Raw genomic sequence first — 19,716 nt, 5'->3', positions numbered from 1 at the left:
ACAACATTCTTTGATAAAGAATTAGAATATCCAAAGACAGCGACAACAATAGTATACACAAACTTCTATTTCTAACTTATTGACTACTCTTGAGACGTTAATGCGAAAGCATATTACTCTCACAGAAGCTATTGTTCAAGGAAATTCATCTTTCATTCGAGCATTGGAGGCGCAATTGGGACAGCTTGCCTCAAATCTGAATACTCGACCATAAGGCTCCTTACCTAGTGACACTGAAAACCCCAGCCCGAGGGGGAAAGAGCACTGTAAAGCTATCACTCTTAAAGAGATCAGGGTGTACATTTTCATTGCAACCAAGTGGTAGCCGTATTAAAGAGATATGGAGTCAATCACAGAATGGCCACTACTTATCATCCACAAACCAATGGACAAGATAAAGTTTCAATTCGGCAAATTAAGAACATTCTTGAGAAGGTTGTGAATACTTCAAGAAAAGGTTGGTCTTCCCTATTAGATGATGCTCTATGGGCATTGCGGACAGCATATAAGACTCTATTAGGAATGTCACCGTACCAATTGGTTTTTGGGAAAGCATGTCGCTTTCTAGTTGAAGAGGAACACAAAGTGATGTGGGCAATTAAGCAAGTGAACATGGACTATGAAGCTGTTGGAAAGAAAAGGTTGTTGGACATCACCAAGCTAGAGAAGATTCGAAGAAATGCTTATGAAAATGTTGCGATTTATAACGAAAAGACCAAATGATGGCATGACAAGATTATTTTGCAGCGACAATTTACCGAGGGTCAACAGGTTTTATTATTCAAATCTCGACTTAAATTGCACCCTGGTAAATTGCATTCACGTTGGTCTAGACCATTCAAAGTTGTCAACATATTTCCCTATGGTGAAGTCACAATTCAAGATTTACGTGATGGACACAAGTTCAAAGTCAATGGACAGAGATTGAAACACTATTTTGGAAATAAAAATCAAGAACAGCCAGAGACCATTAATTTGGTCCAAACATTTTAAAATTTTAATTTATTATTCTGAGATTTCATCTTATTTTATTCTTGTTTTGTAAAGCTTTATTTCTTTCTTTTTTTGTAGAATAATAAGGTACCAATGTCGACACAACAATATTTGCTTGTCAACGCATTTCGTACCACTGTGTTACCATTAATAAGAATTAAGGGAACTTGAATCTTCACTGTTGGATGAAAACCCACCCAACCGTTTGACCTATTTGAGCAAGCATAATTCTTATTGGATGCCACTCTTCCCGCTAGTTTTGGATCTCTCGACAAGACATCACGACTCTACATCTTCCTCTTTCACTCCTATAAAGTCTACACCACTGTGTCGACTGCAAAACATCCAAGCAACCATTTTTATTCTTTTTCCTTACTCAAGATCCCACCTTTTTCACTTAAAGTCGTCTTCCCTCCACACAAGATGGCAAGAACAAGAGGCTTGACCAAGAAAGCCAACAAATCCACTGAAGAACCTACTTCGCCATCGCAGTTCGCAAGTCAAAATCCCCCAGGAAAGTGTGGAAAAAGGAACCAGTAATATTTTTGAATAAAGTGACAAGGGAACGATTTTAAGGCAATATATTGCACCGAAATTTTCACCCTGAATAGGGCATTTCCATGTCGCAACAACAGGAGTTGGGCAAAAAAATTCACCAAACCATTTCTAAACTGAAATAGAGAAATTTATGCGCACACCCTAGAAGCTATTCCCTTTCCTAGTACGTGAATTCTATGCTAACCTCTATGACCATGATTTAGGGTTTATTTTTGTTCGTGAAGGTCTAGTCCCATGGGATGCCAACACAATCAATGACTTGTACAACCTTACGATCAATGTTGACGAACACTCCCATTTCTTTGTGGAAGTGATGGACGAAAAAAGGGACCTGCTTGTATAGGATTTATGTATTGAAGGACCACGGTGGACAGGGTCGCATCCAAAGAATTTTACAGTGCACCACCGTTTCTTAACATTGTACAACAAAATATGGTTTCACTTTGTTAACTGCAGACCACTGTCGTCTACCCATAGCACCATCGTTAACCTTGACAGAATGTGTATGATACATTCCATTATCAATGATAGAAAAAGTGATGTAGGCGCAATTCTCCACCAAGAAATTTCTGAATGCGCCGCCAGGCAGACCGACATTTTTGTTTTCCTATCATTGGTAATGTCACTATGTCAGCAGAAAGGCATTATGCCCCGGGAAGATAAAGAAATCATAGATAATAAGGTTCAATTAATGAAGACTCTATCAAGGGGATGACTCGTGGCATAGAAACACCAATACTGAAAGAGGCAGGAACTAACAAGACAAAGAAGGGCAAAGCCAAAGCCGAAAGTAAAGGAACAATGGAACAACCCTGCACACAGAGACATCCTTATGGCGTAAGATGAAAGATGTTAAGAAAATTGTTACTTCCATCAACAATAGGAAAATCAAACTTGTCGCTACAATTGAGGACGTAGAGAACTCTCAGAATTTGTTTTATGCTTATACTAAAGCTTGGAACAGTTCTATTGTAGCCAAATTAAGCCAATTGAGCCCATCTCCAATATTAGAATTCCCAGTGTTTTCACCAATCATTCCAAACTCTGAGCATTCATCTGCGAATGACAACTTCGAAGACCAAGACCGATCGGTGGCATCTCCTCCCATCGTGCAAGTCTCTGATAATGACAAAGATGAAGAATCCAGGGACATTGAGGAATGTCTACGCAAGATTGATAGCTTGTTCGAGGATGGTATTTTTGCTGATCAAGAGGACAATATTGTTGACAAGGAAGCTACTACTTCAGAAGAGGAAGTTGTTGCTAAAGAAGAAAAAGTTCTTGAAAATGAGAAAAAAAGAAGAAGAAAAAGATTTTGTTGAGAAGGTTGTCACCGCACCTGGATCTGTGGGTGCAAATATTGATAATTTGGAGCAAACTAGAGCGAGACCGGCGAAAGTTGCTGAGGTCACTAGTGATGAGAAATGCAATTCATGGGCAATAGTGGTCTACACTGGACCATTCCAAGTGGCCTCTCCTTCACAAACAACAACTAATGATGCTGGGTTTGATCCAGGAACTGAGGAGCAATCTGAAGGCCACGCAAAGCCTAAAGAAAAGAAAAAGAAGCTCCAAGGATAAAAAACAAAAGAATAAGGAGAAAGAAACATCATGCAGCCACATCGACGGCTGCAGATAACTGAGTTAGTTTATTTTAAGCTTTAGTTATAGTATTCATGCATTGCATGTAGCTGTAAGTTTTATTTTGATAAGTATGCAGTTTCATTGTCATTACATATTCATGTCAGTATATTGGGGACAATGCAATCTTTATGTTTGGGGGAATATATATGGGATTTGGAAATACACCCACATTTCAAAATTATTTTTGAAGCATGCAAGGTTTATACACAATTGCTAAAAAAAATTTGTTACATTCGATGCTTAATTCTTGGATCATGTGAATTGTCAATGAGTAAGTTGGATAAATTTGACTGAATATTGTATCTTCAATAGTTTGATGAATGATTTAGGTTGCATTAGTAATAAATGACTAGTAGCATTCCTTGAATCTTGAATGAAACTGTCTTTTTCAACTGCCTCTATATATAGATAGTTAGAAATAAGAGACATGCCAAAGTGGGTGTATTCTGCAATGTTAAAAAGGGAACACTCCAATACAAGCGATAGAAATATGAATCTAACCAAAGGCCATTGCTGCATGAGTGTGTGCCGGCGCAATTACGTACTCCCTGGGGGTTTGTTGCACCCCATTGTTACTTCTTAGGAATAAGGGTACAGTAATGCAACGGTATCCCTTATTCCAAAAAAGAATTATAGTATTGTACAATAAATGTTTTATTGTTAGATAGAATTTAGGATTTGAAACATGATGCTAGCCTTGATGAAAGTGAAATCTTACTCATTCATGCTTATGTATTGTTGATGCAATATTCTTTCATCTAAATATGATTCATTCATTGGGAATTTAGAGGGTTCAAGTTGCTAGAATGATCATTTGCCTTAGAAATATTTTTGTAGCCTTGCTAGTTTCTGTTTTACTTGAGGACAAATAAAAACTCAAGTTTGGGGGTCTGATTATATTAGAAAGAGCATTTGTTTTCTCCCTACTTATTGGTTAATTTGTTTCCATTTAGTTAACCTTAGCATAAATTTTAGCATATTCAATTTAGTAAATTGCATTTTATAACTTAGTGAATCCTAGCCTATGTTATCCTTAATTTTGCTATCTTATTGCATGAGTTAATTCTAGATTGCGTCCAAAATTATTGCCGTAGTTGACAGATGTCTGCAAATGTCGCTGCATGAGTAATTCCAGATTGTGGCCAACCATGCGTCAGCTGTCCAGATTGCCGTAGTTGACAGATGTCTGTAATGTCGTTGCAGTTGACAGCTGTTTGATAACAGCCAACCATGCGTGAGCTGTCTAGTCTTATTTAACTACCCTATACGAACAAGGACAGAAGAACCCTGAGGTAAGGAGACTTGTACTGTTGAGGAAAACATAAAAGGATAACGTGAGAAGAATGAAGGGAGGATTTTTGTGGCTGGACCACCATTCTCTTACCCTATTTTGAAGATTGCGGCCATGGCAGCTTGAGCCTCCTATAGGTGAGCCAACGTGAAGACTGATGCAGATCCACTCCTGACGAGGAGATCTAAGTGTAAAATAAGAGGAAATGGAGAGATCCAATCAAGTAGCCTAGGAATAGTATTCTCCATTCGATTCTTTCTCATTTATTTGAAAACACTGGTGATTACTCTATGTTTTCTACTATATAGAAGTACAATGAATGTTTTGTTAAATGTTATCTTATTAAATCTTATTTTTATTGTTTAATCTTAGGGGTTTGAAAGTTCTAAACACGAAAGTGTTATGGCAGTCACTAACACTGGAAGGTGCAGTGACAGTTTGAGCTAATAAACATTTCAACAGAAGTTGAGTAATAACTAAAGAAATTTAGTCCACTTGTTCTTAATACTGCCATATTGCCATCATCGGAAGGTGAGGTTAACATGCATGGTTAAGTCCCAAATTAAATAAAAGAATGGCATTTAGTAAGATATACATTAATTTTTATTGTGTCAACAATCACCTATCTTTTATACCTTGTGAGTACTTAGTATACCACTGAAGATTCATGTTGGCGATCCCATTTTATCCATAGCACACTTTATCTTATTTCTTTCAAGTTATTACTTTGACAACATTCCTCACAATTTATCTCATTTCTATCTAGTTATAACACTGACATTAATAGACAAAACACAACCATCCCTTGGGGAACGATATCCGACATACTCACATCTATCTATTATACTTGTATCGACATTGTACACTTGCACATTATTGCTGTGACGTTTACAGCCAATCAAGGGGCGCTTGTGTTGTTTGATGAAGACAGCATCAATGCTCAATTTGGGCTCTCAGCCATATAAGATAAGCACTCTCAATTTGCTATAACCATCACCTCGAATGGGCTAAACCAAGTCCTCAAAGACCTTTGCATTGAAGGAACTCGATGGACTGTACCTCGGCAGGACTGCTACACAGTTGACAAGGCATCACTAAAGCCCAGTTGCAGAGTCTGGTACCACCTCTTGAAGACGTAATTAATCCTCTCTACTCATAACTCTACAGTATCCAAGGAGCGAATGTTGCTGCTACACTTCATAATGACGGGTCGATAGATTAATGTGGGCAAGATAATCTTCAATGAAGTCCACCACTATGCAGAAAAAAATGCGAGGAGTCTCAACTTCCCGTCACTAGTCACTGCACTCTACCAGCGCGTTAACGTCCCAGTTCAGCCCAGCGAGGATGTAACCCTAAATAAGGGGGAAAGAACAAGGTTGGCTATGGCTAAGATATCAAAGAGGAGTTTCCACGACAACAACCGCATGGCTCAACATGTACATCTTTCACTTAGACTTTTACTATGACAAAATCTTCTACCTTCAATAGCTCATTTGAGCAACAAGTGCTCAACTCACTCAATTGGTTGCAGAAGCGGCTCACTCTCTTTGAGACTCAGCAATTTCGAATTGTTGCAGACGTGGAAAAGGTGTAAGAAAGAATTGCCATTTTCTGGGCCTATATAGAGAAGCGAGATGTATTCCCCGAATTCCCTAAAGAACTACAAGCATCTTTCGAGGAAGAGACGGACGAAGCAGAGCCAGTCGAGGCAAAGCCCACAAGCACCAAAGTCGCTATTTGAGAAAAAGATGAAACCCAAGCACATAAAGAAGAAGCCGACAAGACAGAAATGATCAACATAGCAACCGATCATGAGGGGATGGAAAAAGCAACCCCTACAACTGCATCACCAAAGGACAGTACTGAAGTTGTCCCACCTACGCCAACCGAAGCAATTTCTAAACAAAACCACAAAATCCACCGCGTCATTATTGATATCACAAAGTCCGACAAAGAAGAGGAGGACGTGCTGGTCCAATCGCTGAAAAGGAAGATGCGTTTTAAGCATAAAGCACACAAGTTCACCTGTAGACATTGAAGCATCAAGAACCAAGCTCCAAGCCAGGGGAGTTCTCTTCCCCTTATTGCACATATTGGGAAATGTGCCCATATTTTAGTAAACATGTAACTATTTTATATCGATTTGAACGATAAATAAATAAATAAAGTTGATTTCACATTTCAAAATTAAGTCTTTTGTATTTATGTTTTTTTTATATTTTGCATGCATAGCGAAATTGTGACAAGCAAATATTAGCTCATTGATTGTCTAAAGTTCAAACTGAAGATAAGTGGCATTGTAAAGAGCGTTTACATTGCGAGAAAGATAACTTACTTCAGTAGATAATCTAAATGAGCCTGTAATCCCGTAAAAGAATCAAAGTGAACATTTGATTAAAATATTGAGAAGGATTATTATGTTGTCTAAAACTCCAATTAGGGATATGGTTAGTCTTGGCTATTGGAGTAGTTGACTCCATGAGTAGAGACATAGATGTATTCATTGGTATAATAATACATTGGAATAGACCCAGGATGAATTAATTTTGAATCAGTTTTTGAATTAATTCACTTGTGAAGTTCATGGTGTGATTTACCTAAATCTTGAGTTAGTCACTAATCATGCGTATGCAACTCATGTGCTTTGATATAAGTGGAGGCTTATGCTCTAAAGATGATCGAGCCCAAAGCCTGTACGTTGAGTAAATTACGTGTGTATGGCATGAATTTACTATAAATAGTGGAATTCATAACTCAATTAAAGTGTTAATGATTTCCTTTCATTGGCATTATGTGGATTGATAAATATGGAACGTGATCACGGGTTGCTAGTTCTCGAACGAGTAATTTATCATAGTTATTTGTTGAAAATTATCATATTAATCATTAAGAAGAGGCAATGGTGACAGTGAGATAAAATAGGATTGTATTGAGTGAACGGATTTAACTCAAATGAATCAAGGATATCATATGAGGGTAACACACACATGACAAGGCCATTGAACAAAGCAGTTGTATGAATTGCTTTTGTAAAGAGTATACAATAAGGAGTTTTCAATCATGGCACTTCTTGTGGACTGACTCCATGATTAAGTAATTGCGAATTATCGAAATGATCCTTTTAGACATAATTGCAATCACTAGAGCCTAATTGTATATGTCCAATAGGTCCCTCCACTAGCTCAACAAAAGCTCGATCGGGCTACATTTGAATCAGAAGAAAATTTTACAACTTGAGAAACAATTTAATTAAGTCAATTTATTTGATGTGTAATTAAATTAAGTAGTCGTGAGAATTGTTCAACTAGAGAATTTGTTTAAAGAATTTTCTTAGAAAATTAATTTGGAAAATCTAAGTGAATTTTGGAAAAATTAATTTTAGTCAAGTAAAATTAAATTAATTAAATCCATAAAAATTAATATGATATTTTTGGAAGTTAATTTTCAAGTCAGACAATTGGCCCAATGAGTAATTGAACTTGAAAATTGGACCTCAGATCGTAAATTGGGCATGCAGGCCCAAAATCGAGACCAATACACAAAAACTGGTTGAACCAGGTTTGGTATGTGGAACCGGGCCGACGGTCCAACCACTGGCTAGACCGGACTAGTTAGGTCGGGTCATCATTAACTTGGACCGAATTGGTAGTAGCCAAACTAGCTTAGGGTGCCGTAAGGGTGTCACACCTGCATCACCAGACATGATGGTGCCGGTGGCTGCGACGACGGAGTCCTAGTGGCTAGCGGTAGTTGGTCGTCGGTGGTTGAGCGATGGAAGAGTTACACTCCTACTAGGACTATACCAGAGAATTTAATTTCAGATTAATTATTCCAAAAATAATATTATTTTAATAGTTTAATATTAAATTTAATTTAATACTTATCTTAGTAATATTTTATTAATTTAATATTAAAGTAATTAAGTTTATTCATAGTTGAACTCTCTAAACTCTCCCTATATAAAGAGAGTATTGGGTCATTATTTACATACACTTGAATTCAAGAGAAAGTTGTAGAGAAAAAAATTCTCTGAAGAGATTATTCCAGAAAATTTCTATAGATATTTTTCTGATTTACAACTTGACCCAAAAGTTTAGAGAAATTGTAAAATTACCCCATTGGTAATTTTTTTGAAAATATTTCTTATTCAAAGCGAGCCCACACTCGGTAGACGTGAGCTTAAGGATAGCGAAAAAAACTATTCGGTCGAAACGCTCATCCTATATGAATCGAAAAGGTACAATTTTGATTAAGTGTTTATTACTTTAGATACCACAACAAAGATCTTGTTTTGAAAAATTTTAAAACTCTAGTTTTTCCTTAAATTTATTTTCCGCTGCTTTTTCTAAACCTATTTTTTCCAATAGCATCATGCATTCATATTTTTCCATGATATTTTATGTGTAAATTTGTTTTGCTACGGCATTGCATTCATGTTACATGTATGTTCATGCATTGAGGGCAATGCATCCCTGAGGTTTGGAGAGGTGTTGGTCATTTAGGATGCATTATTTTTTAAGTTAAAGAAGCTCTACTCTCTATTTTTTTTATTCGTTTCTTCTCTTGATCTATTTGACATTTTCAAATTTTTTTCTATAATTCAAAAATTCAAAGTTTAATAACAAAATTCCATCTCATCACATTAGTATATCCTATTTGGCATGTACAACTAGACCCATTTTCGACTCAAGAATAAGAAAACCTAGGCTCTGATACCAATAAATATAACACCCCTATATCTGACCCGACTATCGAATTAAATATAGGAATGCCACTTTGATTGTCAGAGTAAAAGAACATTTATGTTCTCACAATAGACAATACTATATACAGAATATTTTGATTTAACTATAATAATTGTATTGGTATTACGGTGTGAAATAAATTCAGATGAATCTTTCAAGTATCTCTACAATTAAAATAACTTATGAAAAATAAGGGCCAAGTATCGATACTAACATGAAGTATCGATACCATTGTTATAGGTATCGATACCTTTGTCAAGTATTGATACCATTTTTAGCTTCAATGTTTTGAAAGTTATCCAACAAATTTGGTAGTATCGATACCATTGAAGAAGTTTTGATACCTTTCACCAGAGTATCGATACCAAAATGAGCTTCGAAGTTTCAGAAAAATTGGATTAAGTTCATTAGTATTAATACAAAGGTTGAAGCATTGGTACTTGCCACTAAGTGTAAAAATCAATATTTCATGTAAATTTGATAAAACATTAATAGACAATTTAAAACCTCAAAAAAAATAACTAAGTCATATCTTGGTCCAAAACTCGTTTTCATTGTCGAAACGAAAAAGAGTGATTTTGTCAAGTTTTAATAAAAACCAAGTTTCATACATAATCTTAATCAAATACTAATTCATGCAGTTTTTAAAACTTAATGTCATGCAAGCAATTCATGCAAATCAGAATGAAAAATCCCCAAAGTAAAGTCTCATGCTACAGTCTATACTCAAACTTATTACAATCCTAAAATAACAAAATATCAAAATAAAATTTAATTACTTTAATCTAAAATGAATCTCGAGAAACTCATCCAAATGACGTCATCGAATCCTAACCTTTGGGTCATCTGTAAAATCAGAAAACTAAAGGGGGTGATTTTTTAAGCTCAGTGTGAGTCTTAAATCAAGTATTAAGCAGGAATTCAATATACAAATCAAAATGACAATGAGCACATACTTATCATACAACATAATCAATTTTATGCAAATGATCATGGCAATTCAATCTTTGTAAAACGATTATGCAAATTTTTATAAAACATCCTACCCATCATCGCTACACTCCAAAATCGAGTTTTCCAGAACTCGTCCATCCAAACACTCCTATTTGTGTGCAAGCCACCAGTAATGCAGATAATGTTGCTAGTAATGTGGTTGAGCCACTAGTAATGTAGATAAACTGCTAGTACTGTAGACAAGCTGCCAATATTATGGTCAAGTCACCAGTGATACAGATAAAATGACAGTAATGCAGACAAGGCTGCCAATACTTCCTCCTTACACATGTCCCAACCCATGCATGTGATATAGGCACAATAAACATATTTTCACTTGTTACAAAATAACACATTAGGCATGTAATTCATGCTAATCGAATCATTTAACACTTTAATATAACATAGGCATGTTTTGACATGTAAATCACATTTTATCACGATGTATCAAAACATCATATTTTTAACAATCATAAAAATCATATATGCCATAATACCACATATCATGAGAATGAGATCAACATGCTACTCAAATTAGCAATAAACATAACCATACAACATGTTTTCACAAAATAGTTTGTATGGAATCCCTTACTTGTATAGTCCGTTTTGACGGATTCAATCTCCCATTTTTTAATACTTAAAGTATTCGCACAAAACAATAATCAAGTAATAATATTTTATTTTATAATTTTTTTAACGATATTTATATATCTTACAATAAGTTAGACCCACACTTGATAGTAGATCCGATGCGAAACTCTACTCTAAAGAACGTCTACACTCAGATTTTAACCAAAGGAATACCGATTTGTTATCAAGTGACTTTCAATTATAAATCGTCCTTTTTAAAAACTTTTTTATTACACACTAAAATCACATCATTCATTTAAACTTACTCTTATGATAATCATTCGTACGATGGTTTCCTTTTCAAAACTAAAAGCTTTCCGAAATGGTATTGATCGATCCTTCATTAAAAATAAAGTACAATATGTTAATACACGAAGGAAAAATTACATTATATGTCTTATAGACATTTAGCCAAGACAAAAAAGTAGGGAAGAAAATAGTAATTTTTGTTCCACTACCACTTACCTTGATTCTATTGAATCGGAATAAAAGATGGATCACTGAGGGTCTTGAGTTGAAGAGGAGGTTAGATCTAAAGCAATCGATCACTTGGAAAAGTGAGTCAAGTGTATAACATAAAATTAAAATATTTTACAAAATTATTTACAATAAAATAAAAGAAAAGAAAAGAGGTTTCGTTTACTATAGAGAGTTGAAGAAATCAAAAATCGATGAAGAAATGAGAAAAATTGCTAATAACCGATGGAGGCGAGATAGCAATGGCGACGGTGGTGGCGATGGTTTGGCGAGGAACCGACGGAGGGAGAAGAGAAGACGGCTCGGCACTTAAGAGGAGGAGGAGAATATTTAAAGAAGAAAAAAAAGATAAAATAATAAAGAAATAAAGAGAGGAAGATGGTATAATCGATGGTGGTGTAAGGTGGTGGCGACGGTAGTGATTGGTGGTCCAAGGGACGGTGTTGGAGAAAAATAAAGGAGAGGAGTGGCGACAATGAGGAGGTTCAATGGTGCGTGTTGGTTGCACAGCTGATATGCAAGTCGTGCAAGTATACATGTCGAACAAGTAATAAAGTGATGAGTGAGATCTTCTCCACAAGCATTAGATAGATATATTTTGGTCGAGTTATTACAGTTAAGTTTGATTAATGCTAAAGCAAAATAATAATAAGAATGCAGTGAAAAATGAGAGAATGATGATGTATAAAATGTGTAAAACAAAACAAGTAAACGGAATAAGAATTCCATGACAAAATCACTACAAAAAAGTTTTGAGAAACTAAAATATTGATTAGGATGGCTGAGAACCTTCACTAACTATTAATGGCACAACAAATTCGTGAATATTCTACTGTTCAATAGGTTTCTATAGTAGTCTACTTCTCTAGAGAGCAAGACCTTGGGTTACCTTCCTTATGGCACTATATGTCTATAGGCTTTAAGTTCGGCTACCACTAATATTTCTACCTTCTTTTGTATGAGGAAAGGCTCTATGTCTAGAGGTTACTACGAATAAGTGATTAATCATTCACACATATTATCTAGCTTCTATCTAGTTAACCTAACCCTATCAGAATTAAGTTATCTTTATAAACTTGCCACACATTCGTTAATGTACAACCATCATATAACATGAAATACCATTGAATAAAAATGTAGAACAAACCAAAATTAAACTTTAAACATTAATAGAAATAAAGGTTTCACCAAAGTTATCCAGAGCCTAAGAGATTTAGCTCATGGTTGGGCAAATAAAGTTTTAGTTTAATACGATAACCAACATCATCAATAACAAATAAAATTTAAAAGAAGCACGGTAAGAAATAAAGGAGGAAATCTGATATGACAGTTATCGCCTATCCAGCTCTCAACATAGGTAGTGCAATGTCCTATGGCTGCCAAAGATGATTGCAGTCATTTTTCTCCTTCATTTGTCACCTTCGTTGTTAGCCCCTTCCCGATACTCTTTTTTTCATCCAAAGTTGTTCGCCTTAATTAGGGTTCCTTGCTTAGCTTTTCTAAGTTTCGCCTACATGATGGAGTAAACATAGTGTTGTTGACCTATTCGATAACTCTAAGCATTGGAGTGTCTTATGTCATTTCTTTGGTTTTCTTTAAGCTTCGCCACTTAATAATTGTTTGAGTATTGCCCTAGAAACTTTATTGAGTTTAGCTTCAAGAATCTCTAATTTTATTAAAAGAAACTCGCTATAGTCCAATTGTAATTGAAGATAGAACATCTTATTTTTAGGGGTTGATTCTCAGGCAAACTATCCTAAACTAAATTGCCTAATCCACTGTCACATCTTTCTAGGTTTATTGAAGAATTAAGCTCATCATTGAACCTCAGAGGCAAAAATAAACCCATGATAGTCTAACAATGCCTTTGCAATTACGTGTGTCATGGCAAAGTGAATTCGGCTACACTAAAATGCCTACAGTAAACTGCCATGGTAAAAAATAGACGTGCCTCCCAAGCACAGAATGAGTCGAGAGAAATGATAAATTTGGGATCTAATAGAGAACATGAATCTAAAAGAAGAATAGATACTGAAGCAAAACAAGTACCATTTAGAGGTGAAATACCAACTCTTATGGAATTCATTCAGATATTGAATCAACTTATTCAACAATTTATGAGAACAGGCATTGCTCCCCCAGTTCCACCTTCCCTTCTTACTACTATTCCGTAACCTCGGCCATCTTCTTTCAATCAGTGATCTTTTCTTGAGAAGATAAGAAAATATGGGGTTGAATAATTTAAGGGAAAGAAAGAAGATGATCCAGCCAAGTCTGAGTATTGGTTGAAAAACACTAAAAGAGTATTTGAAGAATTACAATATAATGAAGAAGAAAAATTGAGATGTGCAGTGTCATTATTAAAAGGTTAAGCATATTAATGGTGGATAACCGTTCAAAGTGTAAATCTAACAGAAAGAATTAATTGGAATTTCATCCTTGCTGAATTTAGAAAGAAGTATATAGGCCAACTGTATTTTGAAAAGAACAAAAGGGATTTCTTGATCGAAAGCAAAATAATCTGACGATGGCATAATACAAAAAAGAATTTGTCAGATTGAGTAAATATGCCAGTGAATTTGTAGCTATAGAGGCTAAGATGTGTAGAAGATTTGAGTGGGGACTGAATAAAGAAATCTTTGTTCCTGTCATTACTCTGAAATTGTAAGATTTTCTGTATTGTTTGAAAGAGCACAAAGAATTGAAGAAGGCTTGAATAGACAGAAAGAAAAGAGTTTTGGAAAGAGAATGACCATTAGTTCTAAGCCTCCACCATCAGCAAAAAGAACCAGAGACTTCAAGGGTTCTAGGTATTCATCTCCTACAGTGAGACATAGATCAAAAAGTTAGCCAAGGTAAATACAACAAACAACTTTAGTTGCTAGTTGATATGTCGTAAAATTAGGCTGTCTAATACACTTGAGGAGCTTATTCTCAAACAATTTAAGTGTTTTTTTATATGTTTTTGTCAATTTTTAGTTTTGTTGTTAATAAATTATTTTTATTAGTTTTAAGCCATTTTTTAGACCCAAATTGGCCAATCATGCCATGAGGAACCTAACAATGTGATTGAGTGGTGTAGAAGTCAATAATGGCCCAAACGTGAAGAAAACATCATAAGAATAGGGCATTACAATATCGAAGGATAGAAGTCATGATACCCCTGACAATGCTAAAATGCAGAGAATCAAGGCCATCTGATCTATAAGGCATTACGACATTAAACCTATACCTGGTATAAGGTATCGGGGTGTCATGATATCGTAAGGCCATCTACAGTGGTATTGCAATACCAAACCAAGGGTATCCCGATACCGAAATGTAACACCTTATACCTGGTTTGACTGCCCAACTGAGCTATAAGGCATTAGGACATTAAACCTTAAACGTGTTTCATAATATTAATAAAAACAAATAAATCAATCATATCCATTCCTTTTGTGATATTCAATCAAACCATGACCTAAATTGAGCTTATGGAACGTTTAAAACAAACCGAAAATAATTTTGGATTAAAATGAAACTTTTACAAAAATTTAAGTAAAAATTGAAAACAGGGGTCACACGGCCGTGTGGCTAGGCTGTGTGACAAGGCTCAACCCGTGTGGCTCAAGAACATGGTCGTGTGGCCAAATTGTATAATAACTTGTGCCCATGTAACTCAGGGTCACACGGCCTTGTCGCTAGGCCGTGTAACTCTATAAGACTGTGTGGACAAACCTGCACCAAAAATTAAAGAGGTCACATGGTCATGTCATGCAACCATGTGAGACACACGGTTGTGTGCCAGACCATGTCCCAAGCCATGTGTGCCCAATAACACCTTCAAACAAAATTTATGTCACATACCAAAACTTAGACTCCAAGCTATGCATTAACCAACTTTCAAACCTATTCAAAATGTGCCAAAACAAGCCAAAATATACCAATTCACAATCAACCTATGTGCCTAACCAATATGCCCTCACTAGCACCACAATTTCAAATACAAAAACAACCATTCAACCAAAACATATACCAAAACATAATTGAATGAATTAAACTCGTGGTACTGATACCATCGTCAAAGGATCAATACTTAGTGGCAAGTATCGATACTAATGAATTTAGTCTGATTTTTCCAAAACTACGAAGCTCATTTTGGTATTGATATTGTACTAAAGTATCGATACTCTGGTGAAAGGTATCGATATTTCTTTAGTGGTATCGATCCTATTGAATTTGTTGGATAATTTTCAAAACATCGAAGCTAAAAATGATATTGATACTTGATGCCAGTATCGATACTTGGCCCTTGTTTTTCATAAGTAAGTTATTTTAATTGTATAGATACTTGAAAGATTCATCTGAATTTATCTCACAATCGTAATACCAATACAGCTTATTATAGTTAAATCAAAATATTTTGTATATTGTATTTTGTCTATTTTAGAACATAAATGTTCTTTTACTCTAACAATCAATATGACATTCTTATACTTAATTCGATAGTCGAATTCGTATAGGGGTGTTACAAATATGCAGTTTAAAACGAGTACTAAATATTATGTTATAATGTGTCATTATACTATACAATTCATTTTTATACTTGTTCAATTGACTAACATAGAATAAATCATATTAACATATCATTTTCCTAAATCGAATTGATTAATTCGTCTCGTTTTTCATACCAATTCCCCGAATTTATAAATCTGATTCACATACTCTTTCACAATAGTAATTCAATTTATATTTCATTCTTAACTCTGCATTTTAATTCCCTATTAACCTTACTCGAACTCAAACGGATACACAGATCCAACCATCGCACCAATTTAGCACCCAATGTCTCATTGAATAATTCAAAGTAAATAAAATATGCCCAATGCTAATTGGTATAACAAAAGTAAAAGTTGTGCCCATCACTCATCGATACATAGTCAAAGTAACTTGTACTCAATCTATTCTATGGTATGCTAATTATATCAGATTTTTTCCCGAACAATTAATAGGATAATCAATTATCCAATACCGAATATAGCTCAAATTCACAATTCATCATTTTTAATTCATCAACCAAATCATCCATTCATATGTAACATAGCATGAATCAACCCAATTCAAAGTCAATTTCATATTTTCACCAAGTTACAATATTTTCAATTCTATTCAATGTAGTCTTCTATCTCATTAATCAACCAAAATCATATCAATTCAATTTAAACAATCAATTTTAACTCACCTCATAATCTTACCATGAAAAACAAAATAAATATGCAATAATTGAAATGATTTGAATTATAAAAATACAAATCGAATACTTGAGTTACTCATCGTTGATTTTCATCTTTCATCTCCCGTTCGACACTCTCGTGTCGTCTTTAGCTACGAATATTAATCCTACAATGCATAATATTAAATTCCAGCTTAATTCACAATCAATTACAAATCACACAGATTTTATAATTTATTCAATTTAGTCCCTAAAATTGGGACTAACCTAACTTTTAATTTAAAACTTCAAATTGAATTCCGATGTCACTAATACCCTTTAGGGAAACATTATTTCTTATTTCTATAATCATAGGAAACATTATTTCTTATTTCTATAATCAATTTCACATTATATTAACTTTAGTCCCTAATGTATCAAACTATCAATTTAGCTTTACAATTTAGTCATTTTCACATCTAAGCTTAAAAGCTATCAATTTAACATCTCAAACTTTCAATTCTCAAAAATGAAATCTTTCAAAACTTTAAAAGTTTTACAAATTGGTACATGAGCTACCTAAATCTAACTTCATGACCTCAAAAATATAAAAATTACAAGAAAATGACTAAATTGCACTAACCAATTTGTTGATTAAAACTTCAAAACCCTTTGATGGCATCAAACCTTTTCTCTTTCTTTTTTCAGTTCGGTGGAGAAGATAAAATTCTCTCTCCTCCTACGAGATTTTACTATTTATAGTGATATTAACATGTTAATTATGTAAATTAATCTTACTTTAATTAAACTAAGCTTATTTTAATCTAATTAACAATCATATCAACTTACCGACCACTAAATTATGAATAAAAATTGTCTAATTGTTATTTTAGACCTTTGATTAATTACAATTTAAGTCTTTAATTTATTTTCTAATTAAAAATCTATAGCAATTGGATTTTACAATTTAGTCCCCAAACCTTAATTAATCACTAATTCGACTAAATTACTTATCTGAAATTCAATTCACCTATAGGATAAAAATATTTACTAACTCGATTTACGAAAATGAGGTCCAAAAATCGCATTTTTTGACACCATTGGAAATCGGGTCATTACAATATCTTTTAGTTTAGGATGAGACTGGGAGGAGATTCCTAGCTAAGTCTGACAAACAATATAATCATAATAGATTAATTAGCTTAGTTAGTAATCCATGACTCATTCAGCCATCATTTCAATCCATTTGTATTGTTTCTAGTAAAAATGAAAAAAGTTAGTTTGATATTTTTTATTTGTTAATTTAGATATAATTCAACTCTTATTTTATTTGGTTGCACTGATAATTTTCAACTCAACTAGATTAGTAATTTCTTAACTTGTAATTAACTTGATAAACACATTTACCAATTTTGCAATCCCTTAGGTTTGATTTTTGGAATACTCAAAGTGTTACATTGTAACACTTATAAATATTACAACTCGATACCATATGCTTGCAGTTAAAATCGCGCTTTTAAATTGTTTATAAAATTGTTTATTTTCTGAGCACGCACGCATGCGATCACGTTGGGAATGTAGCATCAATCACAATAGTGGAATTCATATCCCAAAAAAATGAGTAAATGATATCCCCTTATTGGCATGAAATGATAGATGAAAAGTAAATGTGGTCATGGGTTGTTTGTCTTTGTGATAAACAATTTGATTACTATTTGATAGTAGTTGACTTTTCATAAAGAAAGATGTAATGGTTACCATGAGATTAAATAGGATTATATTGGCATAACGGATTTATCTAAAAGATATTAAGGATATCCTATGAGAGTAACACACTTATGACAAGATTATTGGACTAGGACTGATTAAGTAGCTTTAGTAATTTTATGTAATAAGGAAGAGCTCAATCACGATATTATAGAGGAATGACTTCGTGACTAAATAAGTGTATAATTAATAGGCAAAAAATTGGAACTTAGTTATAAATTATTTAAGCCCTAATTACGTATGTCCAATCAGTCCCTCCACTAGCTTGATAAAACTAGAAATGAATTGCATGTAGAATCAAATAAAAAAAATGGATGGAAATGATAAAATTAGAGAAATAGGCCACATTTGCAAATGAATGTGTTTTCTCACTGAGTAAAGAAATGACTTCAGAATTAATTTAAGGATTTCGAATTATTATTTAATTAAATAATTGAAGTTCGAATATGAAATTAAATTAATTAGTAATTGTGAGTCCGTTGAATATGAAAAATAAATATATTTTCTCATAGATTCTTTTACCGTAAAGTTGTCACGACTTTAACAAAATTAAAAATAGATTGAGAAAATTATTTAATTGAAAATTTAATTTATCTAATTATATTAAATAAATAATATTTCTTTTAGGAAATAGAAAAACATGTATTGGGTTAGATTAAATTGTAAAGTGTTGGGTTAAAAGTCTAGGAAGAACATATAAATAGGACCTAATACAAGAGAGGTCTAAATCCCCTCATATAACATATTGGGAGGGTGTAACACCCCAAACCGGCCTATACGTTACAACCAGATGAAGAAGTGTTATGTAATTTTTTAAGAATTCAGTTCTCATATAATTTTGAAATTCCTTTTCAATTCTTAAAATTTTGAATTATTTGAAAACATTCCTTGTCTAGCTATTTTATTGAAACATTGTTTGCTTATATTATAAAACTCATAATTTTGCAGCGGAAAATTCTTATAGCATTTATTTTTAAGCGCTTTCATTATTGCTTGAAATTCGTTACTTTTGCAGAAAAAAATGATTTTTATCGATAAAACATTTTAATGATATTTTATGCAATGCAAAAATAAAAACCTCAAAAACAAACGAAAATAGTTAAAAAGTCCAAATTTTGCAAAACACCAAAATTCTCAAAATTTAAATAATTAAAAATATGTAAGATTTTTTATAACCGAGTTCCCGTCGCACCGACCCGCCTAAGTCTGAGGATTGCTTGAAAATATCAGTTAAACAGAATGTGAGTTTTCGAAACTCAATGTATAACGATTAACTTAAAATAACTAAAGCATACCAAATAGATTTAACAGTAATAGAGTCTTAACAAAACAGTACAAATACATATATATTTTCCTACCCCCATCTGCTACACACCATCTCCGACCATCCCAGCATACTATATGGGATATAAAACACT

General features: G+C 33.8%; 1 protein-coding gene across 1 annotated transcript; it reads left to right on the top strand.

Annotated features, from left to right (window-relative positions):
- Positions 1–357: 357 nt before the first annotated feature.
- On the top strand, positions 358–723 carry LOC105775528 (uncharacterized). Its single transcript, XM_012598039.1, has one exon. The coding sequence runs from the start codon at positions 358–360 to the stop codon at positions 721–723; it is 366 nt and encodes a 121-aa protein (XP_012453493.1).
- The last annotated feature ends 18,993 nt before the right edge of the window (positions 724–19,716 follow it).

Source organism: Gossypium raimondii, chromosome 10 (assembly GCF_025698545.1).
Source record: "Gossypium raimondii isolate GPD5lz chromosome 10, ASM2569854v1, whole genome shotgun sequence".
NCBI classification, from domain to species: domain Eukaryota; kingdom Viridiplantae; phylum Streptophyta; class Magnoliopsida; order Malvales; family Malvaceae; genus Gossypium; species Gossypium raimondii.
Note: the sequence above shows the minus strand (reverse complement) of the source record. Positions and strands in the feature narration are given on the sequence as shown.